The 19,783-nt window shown below is 39.5% G+C and overlaps 1 protein-coding gene across 2 annotated transcripts in view; it reads right to left on the bottom strand.

Annotated features, from left to right (window-relative positions):
* The window catches only part of brinp2 (bone morphogenetic protein/retinoic acid inducible neural-specific 2), a 244,026-nt gene that overhangs the window by 72,492 nt on the left and 151,751 nt on the right, over positions 1 to 19,783 (bottom strand). For both annotated transcript variants that reach the window (XM_051953298.1, XM_051953297.1), the window contains 2 exons: positions 16,037 to 16,218; positions 5,125 to 5,230 (listed from right to left, as the gene is read on the bottom strand). In XM_051953298.1, coding sequence (XP_051809258.1) covers positions 5,125 to 5,230; positions 16,037 to 16,218 — 288 coding nt within the window. The remainder of the gene's footprint in view (positions 1 to 5,124; positions 5,231 to 16,036; positions 16,219 to 19,783) is intronic.

The following is a 19,783-nucleotide window of genomic DNA, read 5'->3' as shown; positions in this document are numbered from 1 at the left end:
AGGGAAGGAGAGAAAGCTGTGCCCAAACATCCATCCAATATTGGCTTATAAAGCTAATATGTTAGCAAATTGGTGCCTACTTCCAGGCACAGCAGACAAGATGAACATTATCATACATTTAGAGTCCTGTTTCTGGCCATAATCGCCATTCTTCTTTAGACTCTGTTTTGGTCTCCACCAGCTTCGGAGGGAAGTTTCGAGTTCTTTAGCTGCTGCATGCAGAGATACGTTAACCATCTATTCATCCATCTAATGCACCCACTTCATTCTTTAGCAGATACTGGGTGCAAGAGGCATTGTCCAGCCTAGATAGGTGACAAATTCACCATAGAGTTAACACAAAGAGACAGACAAACATTTATTATTGCACTCACACCTACAGGCATTTAGAACCACCAATTAGCCTATGTATGTTTTTGGATTGTGGGAGGAAGGCAGAAAACCCACATAGGCACTGGTACAACATGCAGACTTCACACAAAAAGGACAAAAACAACCATTGAGTTCAAACTCAGAACCTTCTGGCTTGTTGTCCAGCTACTGTTGATTTGTCTTTCTGCTGTTTGGGGCTAAAAACAATAGGTTAGTCCAGCATCTTTGCTGGCATAAATGACACACAGCAAATGAGGCTGCTCTTTGGAGCTATGAAACTGAACTAATCAGTAAATTTGTGGTGCATGAAGCCAAAGCCATTCTAAAAGCACCACAGAGCTAGAAATGCAAACAATTGTGTCATATTTCTTTGTAGGTACAAGTGACAGCTCAAACATTACATATAGTCATTATCCTGAGTCCATCTATCCTTTGTTAAACTACATCTATTAAGTAGCACAGCTTTAACTTTGATTGTTGTTCATTCAGCCACACTTGTACAAAATGTTTTCAGGTGCTTTAATTCATCTTTTAAGAGGGATTACACTCTAAATATGTTAAGTATATATGAATAACTATGTAGATAAATGCAGGACAATCTATAATGCTTTTATACATGCTATATAAATGACTCTCAATGCATATTCCAGTATAAAATGTTAGTAGACAGAATTGCTTCTCTGACACCAAGGTATTTTCTCCTTACTTTGTTAGATGCTGCATTGTTGCCAGATCCCATGCTGATAATACTCATCATTTCAGAGGCAGAGCGTACGCTGACTGCATTCCAACAACACAATTGCCTTTGGCCTTACAATAGAAAAGCAAATTATTCTTCAGCTTTGGAGAAATCTCAAGTACCGTCTGTGAAGCAGTGGTTCAATGAAACGTGTGATATCTCACCCTTGGGATTAGATACAGTCTCAAGGACGAACTCAGATGAGTAGAAAGTTTGGTCCCTGTTTGTCTCCTTTTTGCGAGAGGTTACAGATCAGCACTGGTGGCTATTGCTATATGATGGCTCTTGAAGGAAAGGACAAGGTCAGGTGGATGGGGAGGCCAATGATGTTTTGATATATTTTTCTTTTCTTCATGCTTTTTAAATAATTTTGTCCATTATACACTCTGCCTAAAAGCCTATTTTGTCATGTGCTGAGCGGTCCTAAAGTGTTAGACAACATTGGAAGGCTGTCATATTTGAACACAAGCCTGTAAATACTCAGAAAGTTTGAAGTTATACAAACATATAGAAACACAAAAAGTTCTAATATGTAAAAGTGTATTCTAAGTTGAAGCAGCATTCACATGATACTCAGATTTGATTGTCTCATTAGTAGATTTTGTTTCAATGTTGAACTTGCAGCCAATGTTATAAATATGGTAGTCCCTTGAGTTACCAGCAGAACATTGCCTACTTATTAGTACTGTGATGGTATGATTGATAGGAAACATGGCATCAGAACTAAGTGGCAGAAATCAGGTAATTGTTTCAAGCAAAGAGGGACTTTCTCAGTGTCAAATCAAGGCCAGACTGAGAGGTTCTAAAAGGGGTAGTGCATAGGACTCGGAAACACTGGAAACTGGGACAGTTGTTCCAAAGCAGGGTCAGGCAGCAACAAGTGAGAACACATCAATAAATTAAGCTTTGTTTACTCAGAGATAGAAAAGCAACATGATCATGATCACACAATTGACCAAATAAAGAGTGCAAGTTTCCAAATTAGCAAAAGTCCTGTAAAAATAAGGCAGCCCAGTTGTAAATTTAGAGGACGGTAGCATCTCTAAACCAGGTCTCAGGATGGGAGACAAGGTCAAACACTTTGGGTGGGCTAAGACGTAGCGGAATTTCACAGTGGTCGATGGGCAAAAGCCCTATTTACTGATGAAACCTATTTAGATTAGTGGCAGTGACAGAGGGGTGTATGTTAGTGGATCCACAGGAGAGAGACACCACAGTGTGTCTAACCCGCTGTGAAACATGCTGCTGTGAAAATTCAAGCCTTGAGGGGGTATTCTACTCTGGAGTTGGACATCTCAGTGCATGGATTCCTTTCTGAGCAAGAAGAAGCTTTTCATTCTTAAGAGAATGCATCTTTGTGGAGAAGGATGGAAGTCCAAGCACTCCTTAAACTTTAGAACAGAAGACCAAAGAGGACCGAAGAGTGCAGGATGTCACGGACTTTACTACACAGTTACCTGACCTCAACAACACTGAGCATTTATGAGGCACTTGAAGACTGAAAACCAAACATTTCATAATGATGCTAAATGTCTGTTACTGCATTATTAATAACAGAACATTGCCTCAGAATAAGCTGCATTTTTTTAAATGAAAAATTTGGAATGAGGTAATTAGTATGAGACGTGATATCCACTGTGGACACTAAAAAAAGCAGACTCCATTAAAAAATTCTTTGAAATAGACAAGTCACACCACATTTATCTCAGGTCATCTAAGGGGATACACTTGTTTTGTCATCCTAAAGATAAGGAAATGTGTCTCTTCACCATTAGATTTACTCTCCCTAGGTGGCTGATTCAAGCAATTTCATTTCCGTGTGCATGCAAATAGCAATTAGCCTAAACAGGCACTTTTTTGTTGATTATTATCTTTCCCTGTCATGAAAGCAGCAGGGGATGTGCTATATTATTAAACAGGACTGCATTAACAATGAAAGCAGAAGCCAGTGGAAAATTGTATTAAGCAAAACACTGTGACGTTATTGGTCTTTCCTGCCCATATACCACCATAGCAAAAAAAAACCCTTTTGCTCTTTTTAAATTCTACGTTGATATATAAGGAGCAGAGGCCTTATTGTCACAACAATGGGGTTTACAACCCCCCCGATATGTTAAATAAGTCTATTTCCTCTCAGTAATTGACCAGACATGTAGTCTGAGCCCTCCAAATGCTCATCAAAGGCAAATTTGCTGCCATCAATATTCAGTGTTAAACCGACACAACCATAAACTGGATGTACATCAGTCAACCCCAACATAAAAACCACCTGTCCAAAATTGTGTATGTCACCCTTGTGTCACAAGAATAGCAGCATTATTTCAGGCCATGGACTCTGGGGATGTCCTATGGTATATGGCATTGCAAAATTAGCAGCAAATCCTTTGGGTTGTGTGGTGGGGGATTACATGGAGCTGAGGGGGGGCATGCAAATGTCTCTGAGTCATGGAGTGTGAGTGTCACTCAAAGCAGCCACACCTATGATTATAAATAACTTTCAACTGACACAATTCAAACAGATGAGGTACAAAAAAAAAATTCATCCTTCAAACAGTTATCATGATTGGGGAAATTAGCTAGAGGGTCCAAAACTGCCTTTTGTGCCATGGTATAAACATGCTTATTTCTGCTGTAAAGTTTGCCATTTTAACGTGCGGTTCTATGGCGACTGACTCACTTTTGGAGTCCGCTTCAAGAGGCCATTCAGGTAACTGCAGTTTTTGACATTTCTGCTCTTGCGTCATTTCTCAGCCCCCAAGAAAATACAGCTCATAATTCCTCTTCTCCATCAAGCTTCTGTTGACCGCATTCACCTCTTCTCCATCATGACTTTGTTCTGTCTCTGCATCCTCTGCACATCGTCCCTCTGATTTCTGCAGGGACGTTCATTGTCGTTCTGGTCGCCACACAACATTGACGGCATTGAAAAAAACAGCACAGAGGTCTCACAACCAGCATGTTGATGGCCCAGTACAAAAGTAACCAGCAGTGATCAAATCAGGTAAAAAAACAAACTTAAAAGACGTACGGATCATTACACCTCTGGTATATTCATAAGAAGTGGTCTGTGTAACTGCATACAACAAATACTAAGTAAAAGAAGTGTGTAGAAGAGCAAAATCAAAACTGAGTATAGTAGTAATATAGTAGTAGTAACTCGAAGTACAATTTACTGAAAAATATACAGCAATCAGAGTAAATGCAAATCATTACTAACCACCTCTGGAATTTCAATGAAAGCTTCAATGCTTTTTATCTTTGTAAAGCTTCCTCTGCCTCAATTTCACAGTGTTCCCACTCATTCTCCAGTCCTTTCTGAATGCCCTCCTAATATATAATTTCTTTTAACTTTCATCCTTGGTGATCACATATTCGGTATTGGTAGCTTGCTTGCTTGCTACCAAATAATTACAGAAGATAGTAAACTTTGTATCCCTGCAAAGCACTAAATTGCACATTAAACTGAATCACACAACAAGTTTCGAGGCAAAAAGCTTATAAAAGAAACAAAATTACCCAATCCAACTGAATGTGAAAGAGAGATTTTCCCGCATCCAAAATCTATGGTCGATGATTTGATGAAAAGTATAATCAAGCAGGAAGACCAGTCCATGCATTAGCCCTTCTCCTGTATTTGTGCCCCAGGTGTGGATGGAGAGGTGAGGCCGAGGTCAGCGCGACCAGACACGGTCCATCTACAGCCTGGTAAGATAACAGATTCCCCATGAGACGGAGAGCCATTCAGGCAGAACCAGACATATAAACTACTGCAGCGTAAAGTAAAGGGTCATCCCAGCCAACTACTACACGCAGGAGGTGAGAGGCTTGGCAGGGTGGTGGATGGAGGCGGCGGCAGTGTGTGTGCTCAAGTGTATGGAAAATCCTATCCCGTCAGTGGATCTTTTTCTCAGGGTTGAGGCTGTGTGTGTGTGTGTGTGTGTGTGTGCATGAACTGAAGGTGAATATGTGAGAGAATATATGTCTGTCTGTGTGTGTGTGTTACCCGGCCTTACCCTTTAGGTGGATCTTATTTTCCGGGCTGTGCACCAACACCGAGCTGACTGAGTCCAAGCTGTCGTAGTTACTGCAGCCAAGAGGGCCCGTCCTCGTTTCGGTTACCTGGGAAACAGGAGGAGGACAGATCTATTTACTCATGCTGCATGTACACGTATATATGTTGTAATGTCACATTAGCAGCGAATGAGGCAGATGTTTGCTCATGTTCCTGGCAGTCAGCTCGTGGCAGGTGGAGTGTGTGAAGGCAGGCAATGGACTGGATGTGGCAGGAACCTGTGACAGCAGAGAAAACTATCGCCATCTTTTTGTTTCACTCCTACATCTGCAACCACAGCTGGCTGCAATGTGGAGGCTGCCTCATGCAGAGCAGCGCAGCGGAGGGAGAGAGGGAGTGCAGGTGTTTGCGAAGTTTTAAAGACCCAAAAAATTTCAAAGATTAGGAGGGAAAGTTACATTGAGTTAAATGCTTTCTCATAGTTATGTGCTTCAATAGAGGCATGGTGATAGCAGTATACGTTTGTGCCCTGAACTCAGCCACATTTGCAGGTATACGGGATTTACAGCACAGTAGCAGGTGTCAGACCACTGGTTGCATTGATTGTTTATTTTCATTACAAACCACAGACTGTGTACAACGATGGAAGATGGGTCACCAGTCCTTCTCATAAAACAAAAGCAGTGAGCAGGTGGTGGAGATGTGGTTCGATGCTCCACCTCCCATCTGGTTCAGATGTGAGTTCACATCCTTTGAGCTTCATGTTGCGTCTTGTGTTGTGTTGTTCACTGTAATTTTGTTTAGATAAATATAAGTAGCAACTGTAGCAAGCTAGCTACACATCAGCTACTTCCCCTTGAACATTGGTTGTTTTTATGTTTTTACTGTTTCCAATAACTTTTTCTAATGCAATAGTTCAAAATGTCCATACAAATATATTAGATGAACACAGCTAATGACAACATGCAAATACAAAGTGGCTAAAATGTTGACATGCTAACAGTCTCAAATTGACATTATAATATATGTTTGCTAATATTAGCTACTTAATATTAAATAGCACCAAATGCAAAACAGATACTGACGCTATTAGTTTATAAGCACTTCATCATAATTCAAAGACTTAATCTTGAAATTTTGCCCTGATGATGTTGCTACATGGAAGGTTAAATAATCACTAAGTTATTATAAATCATCCTGAGGGAGGCATTAAATCACCTCATGCATTATTCTTTGTATCAGACCACTTTATTCAATATAAGGCTTTCTTCATATTACATTGGCTCAAATATCTGTGCAACACTGACACTGGAATATTTTTTAATCACTCTTAAGAATTCAATAATGGGTCTAATATTCATCTTTATATTTAAATTTTTAAATAACAAAGTGGACAAAGTGCTTGTTCAGTTACTTGTTTGTTGCATTTCTTCAACTTCAACTCATAAAACTGGCAGGCTGTATTTTTTCCCCTTGTCTTGTAAAATATTTGTGGGTTTGTGTAAGCTATTTATATCATTTGCCATCATTGTTCCTCCATGATGTTCTCACTTACACAATATTTAGCTAAACTACCACTTTGAGAAATTCGGAATGATCACAAGTTAAATTCTTCGATGCCCCATAAAGCATCACTACACGCTTTCCTTTGTCAGAACAGGTCTATGACACTTCTGCTCAGTTCAGGATGCTGAATAGAAAGGAAAATTTTGCATACTTTATTCTGTTGTCAACACTTTTATTTTTATAACATCCTCATACACTCCCTCTATGAAGGCAACAAAGAAGAGAACATTCATTTATAGTTTATTTGTGCCTTCCCGGAAACTAAATTAAGTATTTTCTATTCAAAGAAGGGATAAAAGCAGTCATATGTCCCTGAAATTTCTCCAATCAGGGTCAATAAAATATTCAGCGTTGCGCAGACATCTGACCTGGATATCAGAGCTTCTGAAGCAGACGTCATGGAAAATATGATACATAAACGATAACATACTCGTCACGTGTAAAATGTGCTGCTATTTGAGGACTGGGAGAAGAACAGCAGAGAGAATAATAAGAGAAATGTGAAGGAAGAGGCAGAAAAGTCAAGCACAAAATAGAGACAAAAGAGAGGCAAACACAAGACAGAGGGAACAAGAGGATAAAGAATGAAAGGGAAAGAAAATCCAAAAAAATAAGCAAAGACACCAAAAAATGTTAAGTTTCAGAGTGAGGTTAAAATTGTGAGGCTTAAGAAGATGGATATGGCCTCTGGCAAAGCCATTCTCCAGCTAAATTGAGCTATTTGGCAAATGATGGAGCCTGTGCAAATTTGCTGGCCTTAAAACATCCTGGTTGCTACTATCTTCACACTCTGCATTGCATTAAGATTGCATCTAGAATATTATCAAAATAAATGGAAGTTTTTGCTTCAAGGCACTATAAAAGATACACATCTCAAACATCTCCCAAATATCTGAAAGAGAAAAAAAACACAGACATTGCTGAGATGGAGTTAAAGATTAGTGGGAGATAAAGACGAGCAGCAAAGGGAGATTAATGGGGGGGGGGGGGGGGGGGAGGTGATTCTGGGTTGCTGTTCAAGCCATAATCTCTGCTTTTAAAATGAACAAAATTCAACTGTTGCATTTCATTCATGGTTCTGTAGCAAAATCAGTTCTATGTTCTCACTGAATTCAGCATCTCGGAGTGGATTCAGACTGGACATAAAATCATGTTTAGTATGTAGCATTTCCTATGATTCCAGGAAAGCAGAGCTGTTTGGAGAAACATATTAAATTCAATATCTTGCAGACTGGCTGCAATGTGTGTGCTAGCTGAGAAAAGCTACAGAAACAGTCAAGGTGATAAAACAGTCTTTTAAACATTTGGCTTTGGAGTTGTAATTTCACACTAAAAAGGGTTCAAATTGATCCACGATGGGTCAAAGCCATACGAACCCAATAGTGATTTGAGTTTATTCAGCACTAGTAAAATATGCTACTTTCTACCTACAGTGGATGCAAAAGCTAAAGTTTTATCTCAAAATGTATTGATAGTTGTATAAACCAGAGTTCCCATTATATTTAGAAGCTTTCTACCAGTGGATACAGGGTCAAATTAACTCATTACTGGACTGGTGTTGTAATAATGTAATTGGGTCTGTTTTAACGCAGTGACTTCATTGGATAAACTGGTCTAACGTTATTCTTTTTCAGAATTGGTTAATAGTTTGAACTTCTAAGGCTGAACTGTTCCTGTATTAAAATTTGCCATTGTTTAGTTTTATAGTGTTCAAGCAAAATATAGGTGAGCTTGTGTGCTTGAGCTGCAACAAGTGGGGAGAGATGTGTCAAATGAGGCAGAAATGATGTAGATGCACACATTCTACAAGCAGCAACACTGTCGAGTTACATCAGAGTCATTTTTGGGTGTGAAGGGATTACTTTCATGGAACTTTCAAATATGTAATCTTGACACACAGATTGAGTTTTAAGGGATTAATCTAGAACTGGAAAAGGACTTTAACTATCTATGCACACTTCTGTTAATGTGGTGATTGTGTAACTTGCACGCTAACTTTGCATTCCACCTCTGTTATCGAGATTTAAAGATAGTTGGTGTTGCACAAAAAAGTGTATACTGGGGCTGAAACTGTGAAGAAATGTAAACACAGGAATCTGCTGCTTGAAACAGCACAGATGATGAATAAACCAGGTAATGGGTCAGCTGCAAATTAGCCCTCAGGTGGATGTCCCCATTGCACCAAAATGGATATTCCAAGAAGCAAATCTGTGTCTCTGTGTTTACTTTCAGTCAAACATGGCACCAATGTACGCTGACTCCTTATTTTGAATTTAAACAATTCACATTACTGAGATCATTTGGGATTTCATTCTCCAAAACAGTCAAGTGGCCAAATTGTTGTCAATACAATCCAAACCTTACAGATTATTATTCGTTCTCTATTTGCGTTTGCTCAGAGGCAACATGTCTCTTCACATTCCTTTTTAGTTTCTCCTGGTGGTTACTAGAGGAACTACACCTTGAATCAGTTCTGCATTTCATACTGGTGGCCTCATACAACAGCTCCAGGTTGGGGCATCTAGAAAGTAGACATTACATTTTAATCTCCCCAAAGCTTTTAAGTGCATTTCCTGCTGTAAATTTTATTTAATCTTTGAACTTAATGTTGCAGAAGAATGCACAAGGAAGTCTGTGGCCAATTCAATTTGGCTCACAGTAGGCATGTCCAAAATTAGGCACCGGCTCACCAGCTTTGAAGCAGTACAGACACCGTGCAGCTGGGTTATTGTTTCCTGCTGGGCGTCTTCTCACAGTGCTGGGTTTTGCCACAGCCATGCAATAGTCTCACTAAAGAAGTAAACTTGTGGATACTGCAGGTTTCACACTTGAATGTACCAATTTTGTGTAGATATTTTTTAAATCCAATGCTAATTATGGTTTGCATTATCACGATTTAAATCCACAACACCTACACTTGTTTTACTCTCTTTATCTAAGAACCATAAATGCGTCAGAGCTGGTAGATGTGTTACACTGAATACACACCGGGCTTTTTTGTAACTCCTGTGAGGAACTTCAATAATCATCCACCTGAGAGCTGCCACCCCCGCCTCTGCTTTTGTTTAAAACTCCCAAGAGCCCTTCAATGAGTGGATGGTTCAACCCGGACCATTTTGTTTTTCAATGCTCACTCAACAGTGTGCATTTCTCAAACATAGAAGTGTGTGATTTCCTGCTGTCCTAAAAGCTTTGATTTTGATATTCCAAAGATCAGACACAGCAAACATTCAGTATTTCTTGACAGCAACCAAGTAATGCCTCACTGTTTGTATTCAAGGCATTCATATTACAATCACCTCTTTATTGATCGACAAACCCACCAGGTTCAATGCAAATTAACTGATTATTTTTAATCTGAATAAATAGCAAATGTGTCCCACAAGGAAGCATTCTGCATGTATCTGACTGTGATGTGTCTCAGTCAGAGCTTCATTGTTGTCCCCAAACTACTTACTGCATTTCATTTTGATGCCGCCGCCGCCGCTGAAAACACTCAAAAGTAAACTAAATGTGTATTAATCTGCATCTGAAATTAGTCCCCAACAAATGACCTACTTCTGATTGAGTAACATTTGTTAATATCCAGCTAAGGAGCACGCTCATTTCTTTTTAAAGAAACTACTGATACTAAACACATTTTTAAAAATTCACATCTTTATTCAGAACAAATGGATTGGGGATTGAGTTCCGCTGACAGTGTAGGAAAGTTGTGACAAATTTTTTGAAAGACTGAAATATTGAGGGATCGTGGGGTTAGTTGGGATTAATTATTCTTTAGAAATGTCTTTAGTGATGTGCAGTTTGTGACTGTGTTCCATCACATCCCAAACACTGACCACATATGGGCCATATAAACTGCTGGATTCACTACCCAGAAGTCATTTCTCCTGTTATATGAGATCATAAAATCTAATTCTGACACTGTAAACACTTATTGGAGGTTAAAGTTATGCACAGGTGTGAAGATGTAGAGTTTAACACATTTTTCGGGAATATAATGCTTTAACTTTTTTTTTTATCACCGTACATAGTATATTGGTCAGTAAAAAAAGTGTTCATTTGTACAAAATAGTTTTTATTGCCACATGATGAGCCTTTTTAGAGGAGCAAAGCATCTTGATGCCATTTCCCTCCACTGCAACGCTGCCTTTCTTTACGTCACACAGAGCCAGCTCCTCTCTTATTTCCCACAGACGTTACAGAATATCTTTCTTTTTTTAAATTTTTTTGTCTCACTGACACTGAACTTTAGCCGAAGCCGGATGTGCGACGGAGGTTCCTTCCACTTCATCGCTGCAGATAAAGATAATGTATTTCACTCCCACCTCCTACTCGGTGCTGCAGCAACACAGAGCCCAAAGGCGTACATGGACACAGGTCAAGTACATCCCACTCAGTGTCGCTTCCTTTTGGGTGATGAGTTGATGTGGCAGAACACGGCGCGGCAGGTGGCCTGCATACCAGAGTTTCTCATTTAGCAGAAACATGTAAAAGGCTTGTAGTCGCCAAGTGGGAGTTGCTGTGCCTTTGTTGCGTGTGCATTTGTACTTGTGTGTGATTCATGTAGGCGGGTATGCAAAATCATCGGGTGTTTGAACTTGCTAAGGAATGGGACTATTTACTTGACTGTCAGACTTCAAGTGGGAAAAAAAAGCAGATTTATTCTTCTCGTCATGGACAGGTCGAGCAGTTGGTGCAGTGTGGTTGGATTTTTGTCATTTGAAAGTGATATTAGATCCTGATGAAGATGAACACAACAACTGGATGCTCACGTATTCCATGTTTCAAGAGTGTTCAATTTGGCATCTGGTTTAGTTGAGTGAAATTTTTGTTATTTGTCACCTTATAGTCCAGTTTTCATCAATGAAACTACTGTCTGATTTTTGTTTTTGCTTCTTGTAACCAGATTGCCTGTGCATTTTGACAGCTGATGCCTCTTCTGTTGTTGGTTACAGCATCTCCATCTCCAACTTAGCTCATAATGTGCTTCTGTGCAGCACATAGATTTCCAGATTCACATAAGTGTTAAAAGTTGAAAGTATCCTGAAAATTTTCACCAAATATTTGTGGGTTTGGCTGGCAGCCTGACAGCTGATTTTTAGCTACATGGTAGCAGATAAGACTGATGGATAGAAAGGCCACTACGGTGTTTGAGCATCTGACACGCATGTCTACCGGGCAATCCCCTTTGGAGTTTTTCTGGGCATGTTCAACTGGCAGGAGACTCTGGGGAGGACCCAGAACACGCTGAAGGGATTACGCTGCATATCTCATGTGGATTGGAAACGCCTTGGGAAGCTGGAGGTTGAGGCTGACTCGCTTAGCCTGCTGCCGCTGTGGACAGACCCCGAATAAGCAGCAGAAAATGGGTGAATAAATGGATGGGATGAGAGATTTGGGGACTGATTCAAATTGAAACAGATGCCAGGTTGGAAATCTTTGCCCCACGCCACCAGGATGATATTATAAGTTCTGCTACTGGCAAAGAAAACCTTCCTTTGCAGACAGAGTTTGAGTCCTCAAAACGACTCACAGAAATATGGAAACATTTTCTGATTCATGCTTGTCTGCAGAGCTAAAAGAGGATATTTTGATATTCAGGTTCAATGAACATTTTATTGAATGCTTGAATGTTGGACCCTTGGACCCTCAGAGAAGGACGATCAGGTCACACAAGCTGTCTATGACCAGAAGAAATTTAGGTTTCCTGTCTGATTTGTTCAAATGTAGAGTTTTTATTTATTCCAGTGCTTGAACACGGTGTTTCTACCAGACATCAGCAGCATTTTTGTTGTAATTTTCTTTGATTCTTCCTTTCAGTCGAAGTCTCTTGAACTTGGTTTCTTTCTTTGCCAGCATACCTCTGGGGCAGCACTGGTACTCTGCCTAATGTTATGCTGTTGCATCTATCTCTCGCCATTTTAATGTTACCTTTGTTAAAAACTTTCTCCAATCGCAAAACTGTTGAAACGTCTGAGGCTGAGTGGATGGGAGGACTTTTTACTCTTTAAAGGAAGTTTGAAAGAGTTATTGGAGTGTCCTTGCAGCTGACAGCTGGTGTTACTCACACATTTTAGAGCATTTCTTGATTTCCTATGCCCATTTCCACCAAAGACTGACAGAAATTCACAGAAATTGCGATTTTTGGTGAGTTACGCTCAAACATTTTATTTTTTTTTCATTCTTAAATAACATTTTTACCTTTCACAAAGGTTTTCTTGCTGAGACTATGTCTTTGAATGTGTTGCTGAAGCCTCTCCACACACATATTCATGCTCCTAGAACCTATTTTGCCTAAAGAATTTACACCCTGGAACACTACCATTTGTCAGATTGGTCGAGGTTATTTAGATTATGATTGGTTTATATAATAAGAATTTATTAATGGGTTTGTGTCATGAAGGGGGAAAATTAACTGAGATGTTTAGGGTATTAACAATATTGAGTAAAAATTCAGAAAACTCCTTATAGCCTTAGTAAATGTGCTTCATTCCATTAACCCTTCATAGGATAAGTGATTATATTTGGTAACTTCCGCACACATTAAATATGGCGTTGATTCCACATCTCAGTGAGGTCAAGAAACATGTGGTTCTCACTCAGCCAATCAGCGAAGGCCACTCTACGTTATTACTGCACACGACAAGGTTGCATTTGACCAATCAGCAGAGGCCTGGAACGTATCAAACTTTCTCTTTTCTCCAAAGTTGGAAAAAGAAAGACTCGGTCCTCTTCCATATTTGCAGTCGAAGCATTAAAATAATCATGGCTATTTGACAAAACTCACACATTTTACGGTTAAGGAGTTGTACTAAGTGATGATATATACATTTCTTGGAATGTTTTTGTTACCACTAATGGTAAGTAACCATATATGATAACTTTACTGACCTTGAATTTCAACATGAAATGGTCTTTCTACCCCATACCAACAAGGAAAGATACGGAGTTTACTTTGGGGTCAGTTTTGGTCTTTTGGTCCAAGCAGGTTTTCTGTGTGTGTCAGCCAGGCTCAAACCATTCAGTTGAACACATCTCCTGGCTTTTAGTATAACTTGATATATTCTCACAATGCAAATTCCTTAAAGATGCCCTTAGATGAAAAATAAGTGGTTTTCTTTCTTTCTTTTTTTTTTTTAACCTTGTTAACATGCCCATGTGATGTATTTTACATCAAGAGTGAAAAAAGCATTTGGCCCTATTGTTGAGTATTTCCTCCTTGAAAATACAGTTTACCAACAGCAGCCTCAGAAACACGGATTTCCAGCTGCTGCTACATCACTCTTTTACTCCATCCTTGAATTGGATTTGACACAGTGCTTCTTTACAAGGCCGGACCACAAGGCGAGGCAATAATTCTGGGTCTGACTGAAGTGATATGACATAAACCTGGGACAGTTTTGTGAAGGCCCATCTCTAACTTAACCAAGTTTGTAACGATACCCCTATTTTTCATTACTTTGCATACAATTTTGCACATTAAATGTTAAAACTTTTGAATTCTCGTGGAGTTCCATTATTATTATTCATAACTCTGCATTTCCATTCCAATACGCTGGATCCAACAAATTATCATGAATTTCCTTTTTAATATTTTCACAAAAGACATGTCTGTGTAATATTCACGACAGCATTTTGCAGCTGAATTTATATGCAAGTGCCTCTCACAGAAGATCAGTGGATGGACTGAAAAGCAGACCAACTGATGTGGAAAACAGATCTAAATGGTCGCCACTTACTTATTTATCTGCACTTGCTGACTTCTTTGGAAAAGATGATTGTTTCAGCGCGTCACTCGCTCATTAGCCTCCCTCTCCCCACAGACACAAACATATCAAATCGGGGAAGATTTCAGTTCATAATTAATTCAGGCTTAGCAGATAATGCCTTTCTGTCGTAGCAAGAGGCAGCATTCTTACTTAGCATACTTCAGTAAGCAAGAAAAATTCATTGTTTGTTATTTTGCTCACTTGTTAAAGCGGTAGCTTGCTGCTATCAAGTATGCAGAGATAATCTGTTTTTCCTATTTTCACCAAGAGCACTGCCTGAACTGCAGCAAAGTGAGTCGAGACAACGTTTTCGCTGTGCCTTCCTTCAGCTAATGTGCTATGAAAATGTTGAAAAGTCATTAAAATGCAATTTCATGTCTCATAATAACTTTTCTCTCAAGGTTAACAGCTATTTGCTGTCAGTCCAGGTCACCTTTGTGTTTCTTGGCTTTCGTGCACAACTGTTCAAGGCTTTGTGGGGAAATGATCAAGTAATTCAGGGTTGGTTATTAAAAGAACTCTTGGAAACAAAAGCGGTCTGAGAGCAGGTAGCGCACCTCTACGTACACGCTGCATGCTGTGCTTTCACTGCACTGTGAAATGAGCTACATTATTAAAGGTATGCACGAAGTTCAAATTTGGCAATGACTCATTTCAATCAGATTTGCCGTTTAGGTGGAAGCATGAAAGCACGATCCACCCACCCACACACCTGCTGTCAACGCATGAGAGCCAACAGATCTGTTCTGATGTGAAAAATGTATCGCTCGGTTGTGCTTAGCTTCCAATCAGGTGTGTGGGGAGAAGGATTTAAACAAGGTAAAAACAAGCAGAGGAGATAATAGGATTTATTTTTCTTTGAGTGGATTCTCAACAAAACTGAGTGTTTTTTTGCAACCAATGATGAAAAGAGTTAGTAAAAGCTTCACGGTGGATTTTTGGCTAAATGATGGTTAGTCGTGATGAGGTGAGTTAAGTGTTGAGTGTGTAGGTAAACAAAATGAACCAAAGAAGTGGTTTATGTGTTTTAAAGAGGTGTTAAACCACTTGAAATCCAACAGCCGAAGCCACTTTGTGTTGCATCAAATTGCTTTTTTTTTTTTTTTTTACAAAACTGATGATAATTGCTTGATGTTTTTAACCCTCGTGATGCAAACTACACACAAACACACCCACAGGAGAACACACACGAGCCTGCAAGGAAGTCCACATGGAATACAGTGTTGTACAGTATGCATCAGTACACTTTTTCTTGAGAAGAACTTGACATTTGCTTCACTTGAGCCCCTCTGTGGACTGCAGTGTTTTTAATCCAGCCTGCCTTCAAATGCTTTCTTTCGTTGCTATCAAGTTTTTGAGCAATGACGCACCTTGAAAATAATCTTTGAAAAAGGATTGCGTGTTAGAACCATTCATCATAGATTCTGCTTGGAGTAATACATCCCATAGGGACAGTGTTAATGTTTGTGTGTCTGCCTTGATGGGTGCTCTGCTGTGAATCTAAAGAACTGCAAACACATGTCCATGCAGAGCAAACAAACAGTGCATTTGCATGTATGTGTGACTCGGTAGTACCTTTATAGCAGAGGTGGCGATCTGAAGGTGGTGGAGTCTTCGTAAGGTGCTCTCTCGATCCGTGAAGTAAGACGCCGCCAACTGATGCAGCAACTCCAGAGAGACCACCGAGCTGTTGCTGTTGCCTTCCGACTTCTTATTCAGCTTCTGCTTGTCCAGAAAAATGGTCAAGGACTCCTCTCCTGTGGATCAGTAATCAATCAATAAATTTGTCGTCTATGATCACTTCACAGTGCACTGTAATCAACGGTTTTCATTCAAAAAGCATACTTATTTCTGTGTGGGTCCTTTTTTTTTTTTTTTTAAAAAGACTGAATCCTCTATTAAATGTGGCTTTATAGAGAAAGAAAATGCTGAAGGCCTTATTTCCTTTATGCATCCCAACAAAACTGGATTTTAATTTGCATTTTGAAAGAAACATATTTTCTCTGTAAAAGGTAAAACTCTGGCGTGGCAGCAAAAGGTTTCCAGCATAAAAGCGCCACAAAGTTTCATTTGCAGTTTAGTTGGAAATAGCTGGAAAAGCGAATGTAGCATGAAAGACAGTTTGGGGTTAGTGAGGAAACTTCAGGTCTGACTTTGGGCTGTGATGGCAACAACTGCAGTTCACTTCTTAGTGAGGTATAATGCTGCATCCCGAATCTGCTCGATATAACAGATACACATGTATTAAAGCTCTGTTCACTGACTGATCAGTTCTTTTGGAAAATGTCATCACTATGTCTTGAAGATCCCATGAAGCTTGGTGAACAGACAGTGATAGGGAAAGCTCTATTGAGCCACAGGTGATTTCAAAGCATAACATTTTTCTATGGACATTTGGAGAGTGATATAACCCCAAATTTCGAACTGCATCAGATATGTTCCTTGTAACCTGTATTATATTATAAACCTCCTCATATTGGTTTAGGATTAGAGTTTGATTTTCTTGTGAGAAACTTGCAACTTTGGACTCGTTCACATTTGCGATTCTGTTGTCAACACCATGTCTTTATTGTGAACATGCTAAGAGCAAGGTGCAGAAACCCTGGACTGACTTTTTATGTTGATAACCAGCAGTCTGTGACACTGAGCTGCCTACAGTTTTAGCTTCAAGGAAGACTGATAACAAAAACGTAACCTGGAGATGTGCCCCAGAAGTACTTGATTAGGTTTACAAAGATATCATGTTTTGCATCACAGGTTTTAAACTTCTCCATTTGCTGGGTTACCAAGGTGACGAGTCCCCCTTTATCTAACATATGACTGGTTGGCTGAAAGAGGAGACAATAAAGCTCTGAAATAAATGGCAAAGATTGTCCTAATCCCAGCTGTGCTTCTTTTCCCTGTGTTTCCATTATTTCCTTTTCCTTTGTCCTTATTTTTTGTTCTCTTTCTCCCTTTCTGCCTAAGTTTGTATGTATATGTGTACCTGATAATACTTTTAGTTTTTTCATAGTATTTTATAATATTTATATTATATCTGCATAATTGTCATGTTTTTACATGTATGTCAGTATGAAATGCTGGAAGGAGAGATACCTTTCCAGAATTGTGCCTGGCAGATTGTCTGGATTTTGCACAAGCATCATGGTGGGTGACTGTATGGCTTAGAAATGGGGAAAATGCTAATAGAAATACTTGGAATTATTTTCTTGAATGAAATCATACATACAGTAAAAACAGTAGCCTACTTGCAGAGTTGTAATTTTGAAATCTGATCACTTTTTTCGACAGCGAAAAACAACTATGTGTCATCGTAAAGGATAAGTTCTGTTGTTAATTTTAAAATGTGGTGGTTCTATGTTACAAAATTTTGATCATTCTTAGTAATGTTACTACTTCGGTCGGTACAGAAATGTAACAAGAAGAGACAATGAAGCTCTAAAATAAATGGTCAGTGTCTTGATCCCACCTGTGCCCCTTTTTCTTGTGTTTATCTTGCTTTCCTTTCCTTGCTGTGTTTAATCTGTTCTTTCTCCCTTCCTGTCTTGGTTTGTGTGTACGTGCACCTGGTCGACCTGCCTCTTCCTGGCAGCAATCACTGGACACACATGAGCTCCACTCAACCTGCTGCTGCATGAAAACTCCAGCTTGATCCTCCGTTCTCCGCCAGATCATTCTGCCCATGCACATCGTAGTATCAGCCAACCTTGACACAACTGTGTGCTTCTACGGACTCACAACTCCACCTGCAACTCCAGACCTCTGTTCTCAGCTTTTCCCAGCTTCTGCATGGTCAGTTCAGACACTCTCTCCTTCCCAAAGTCATGACCAGTTTCTCCGCCAGCCTTCCGTTGCCATCCAACCTTTTCATCAACCTGGATTTATTCCTGAAGAGCTCTCACCCTCCGTAAGTCCTCTGTTGTCGCAGCCAGATGCTACACTCTTCTTCGAGGATTCTCCCTAAGTCTCCCTCACCACCTCCAAAGAGTGTCAGTGAATGATCCTTTAAAGCTTTTCCATGTGTTCTGAGTTCTGCATCCGGGTGTACACTTTACGTTAAAGCTTAAAACAAAGACATGCTGATTAGAAACGTATATGTGAAGAACCGTAATCTGGGAGAAAACACAGTTCGTCAAAACCTAATTGAGAATGCATTTAAGTTGTATAGGAATGTAATTTTGAAGACGCAGGGCTGCTCCATGCTGCCAGACTGATGCTATATTTGCAGGAACTGAAGTGATATTGCGTTTTTGGATTTGACATTTCTTTGGCAGGCCTTCAGTCTGGCTGTGGTTTTGTGGTTTGTCTGCTGTGATGCAGATAATGTATCATTTGAATTTGGCATTCAAGGCATTGAAAGTGCACAAAAACAAGATAATAGCTGGTGTTTTCCCATTTTCTCCGATGGGTTTTCACAACATGCTTAATTGATCAAGGTTATTAACTGGAAGAGTCTGATCACTGTGTGAGTGGTTGGTTTTTTTTTACATTTTTGAATGCTAATGGTCTACAAATATGAAGGTCATCATATTGTTTATGAAATCGAAACAAATTTGTAAATTGAGTGAACAAGTGTTGCTGATTAATGCCCGTCACTCCTCTGGTATCTCAGTGGCTGCTGACCTTTCAAACTTTGTAAAGTCAGAGCTGGCACGGCTCTGTGTATATACTGGAAAAGCTCCAAAAGTCCTACCTTGTGAATTATCCAGCACGCACACTCCTCACTTGGGTTTGTTCCAAAGCAGAAAGTGGAGAATTAGACATTGTAAAATCTGAAAGGAGTTAGCGGATTAAGCTGTTGTGTCAACCATAAAACCTAGCAGCTAGGAGGTTATGTCAGCTCACCCGAGGCCTTTTTCAGCGTCATTTCAATACCTTTTTATTTTGTTTCTTATCTTGGTCGTTATGTGGGCCGGCCATATATGCTGTGTGTGAACACCCGAGGCTATCCAGATCTTTTATCATTTATTACAACATACTAGCAGATTTTTTATGTTAGCCTTTACGTCAAAGAAAAGGAAAAAATGCATTATGAAATTGTCCTGTGTGTGCATGTATTTCACCATAAAATGCTGGCCTTAGAGATATACTTTCATAATTGTGTGGAGGAGGTTGTTCGGAATCTGCCAATAACACAACCATTATTCACTTTACTGAAGTGTTCACATACAGTAGCCTACTTGCAGATCTGTGATTTCGAAACCAGACTACTCTTTAATATAGAACCAAAGAACAACATTAGAGAGGGAAAGTTCTGTGATTTATTTTCAAATGTAGACTTTGCGACAAATCTGCAAAATCTAAAATAAAATATTTTTTAAG

The sequence above is a fragment of the Acanthochromis polyacanthus genome, chromosome 9 (genome assembly GCF_021347895.1).
Source record: "Acanthochromis polyacanthus isolate Apoly-LR-REF ecotype Palm Island chromosome 9, KAUST_Apoly_ChrSc, whole genome shotgun sequence".
Lineage (NCBI taxonomy): Eukaryota > Metazoa > Chordata > Actinopteri > Pomacentridae > Acanthochromis > Acanthochromis polyacanthus.
This window is presented reverse-complemented; position numbering and strand designations above follow the sequence as displayed.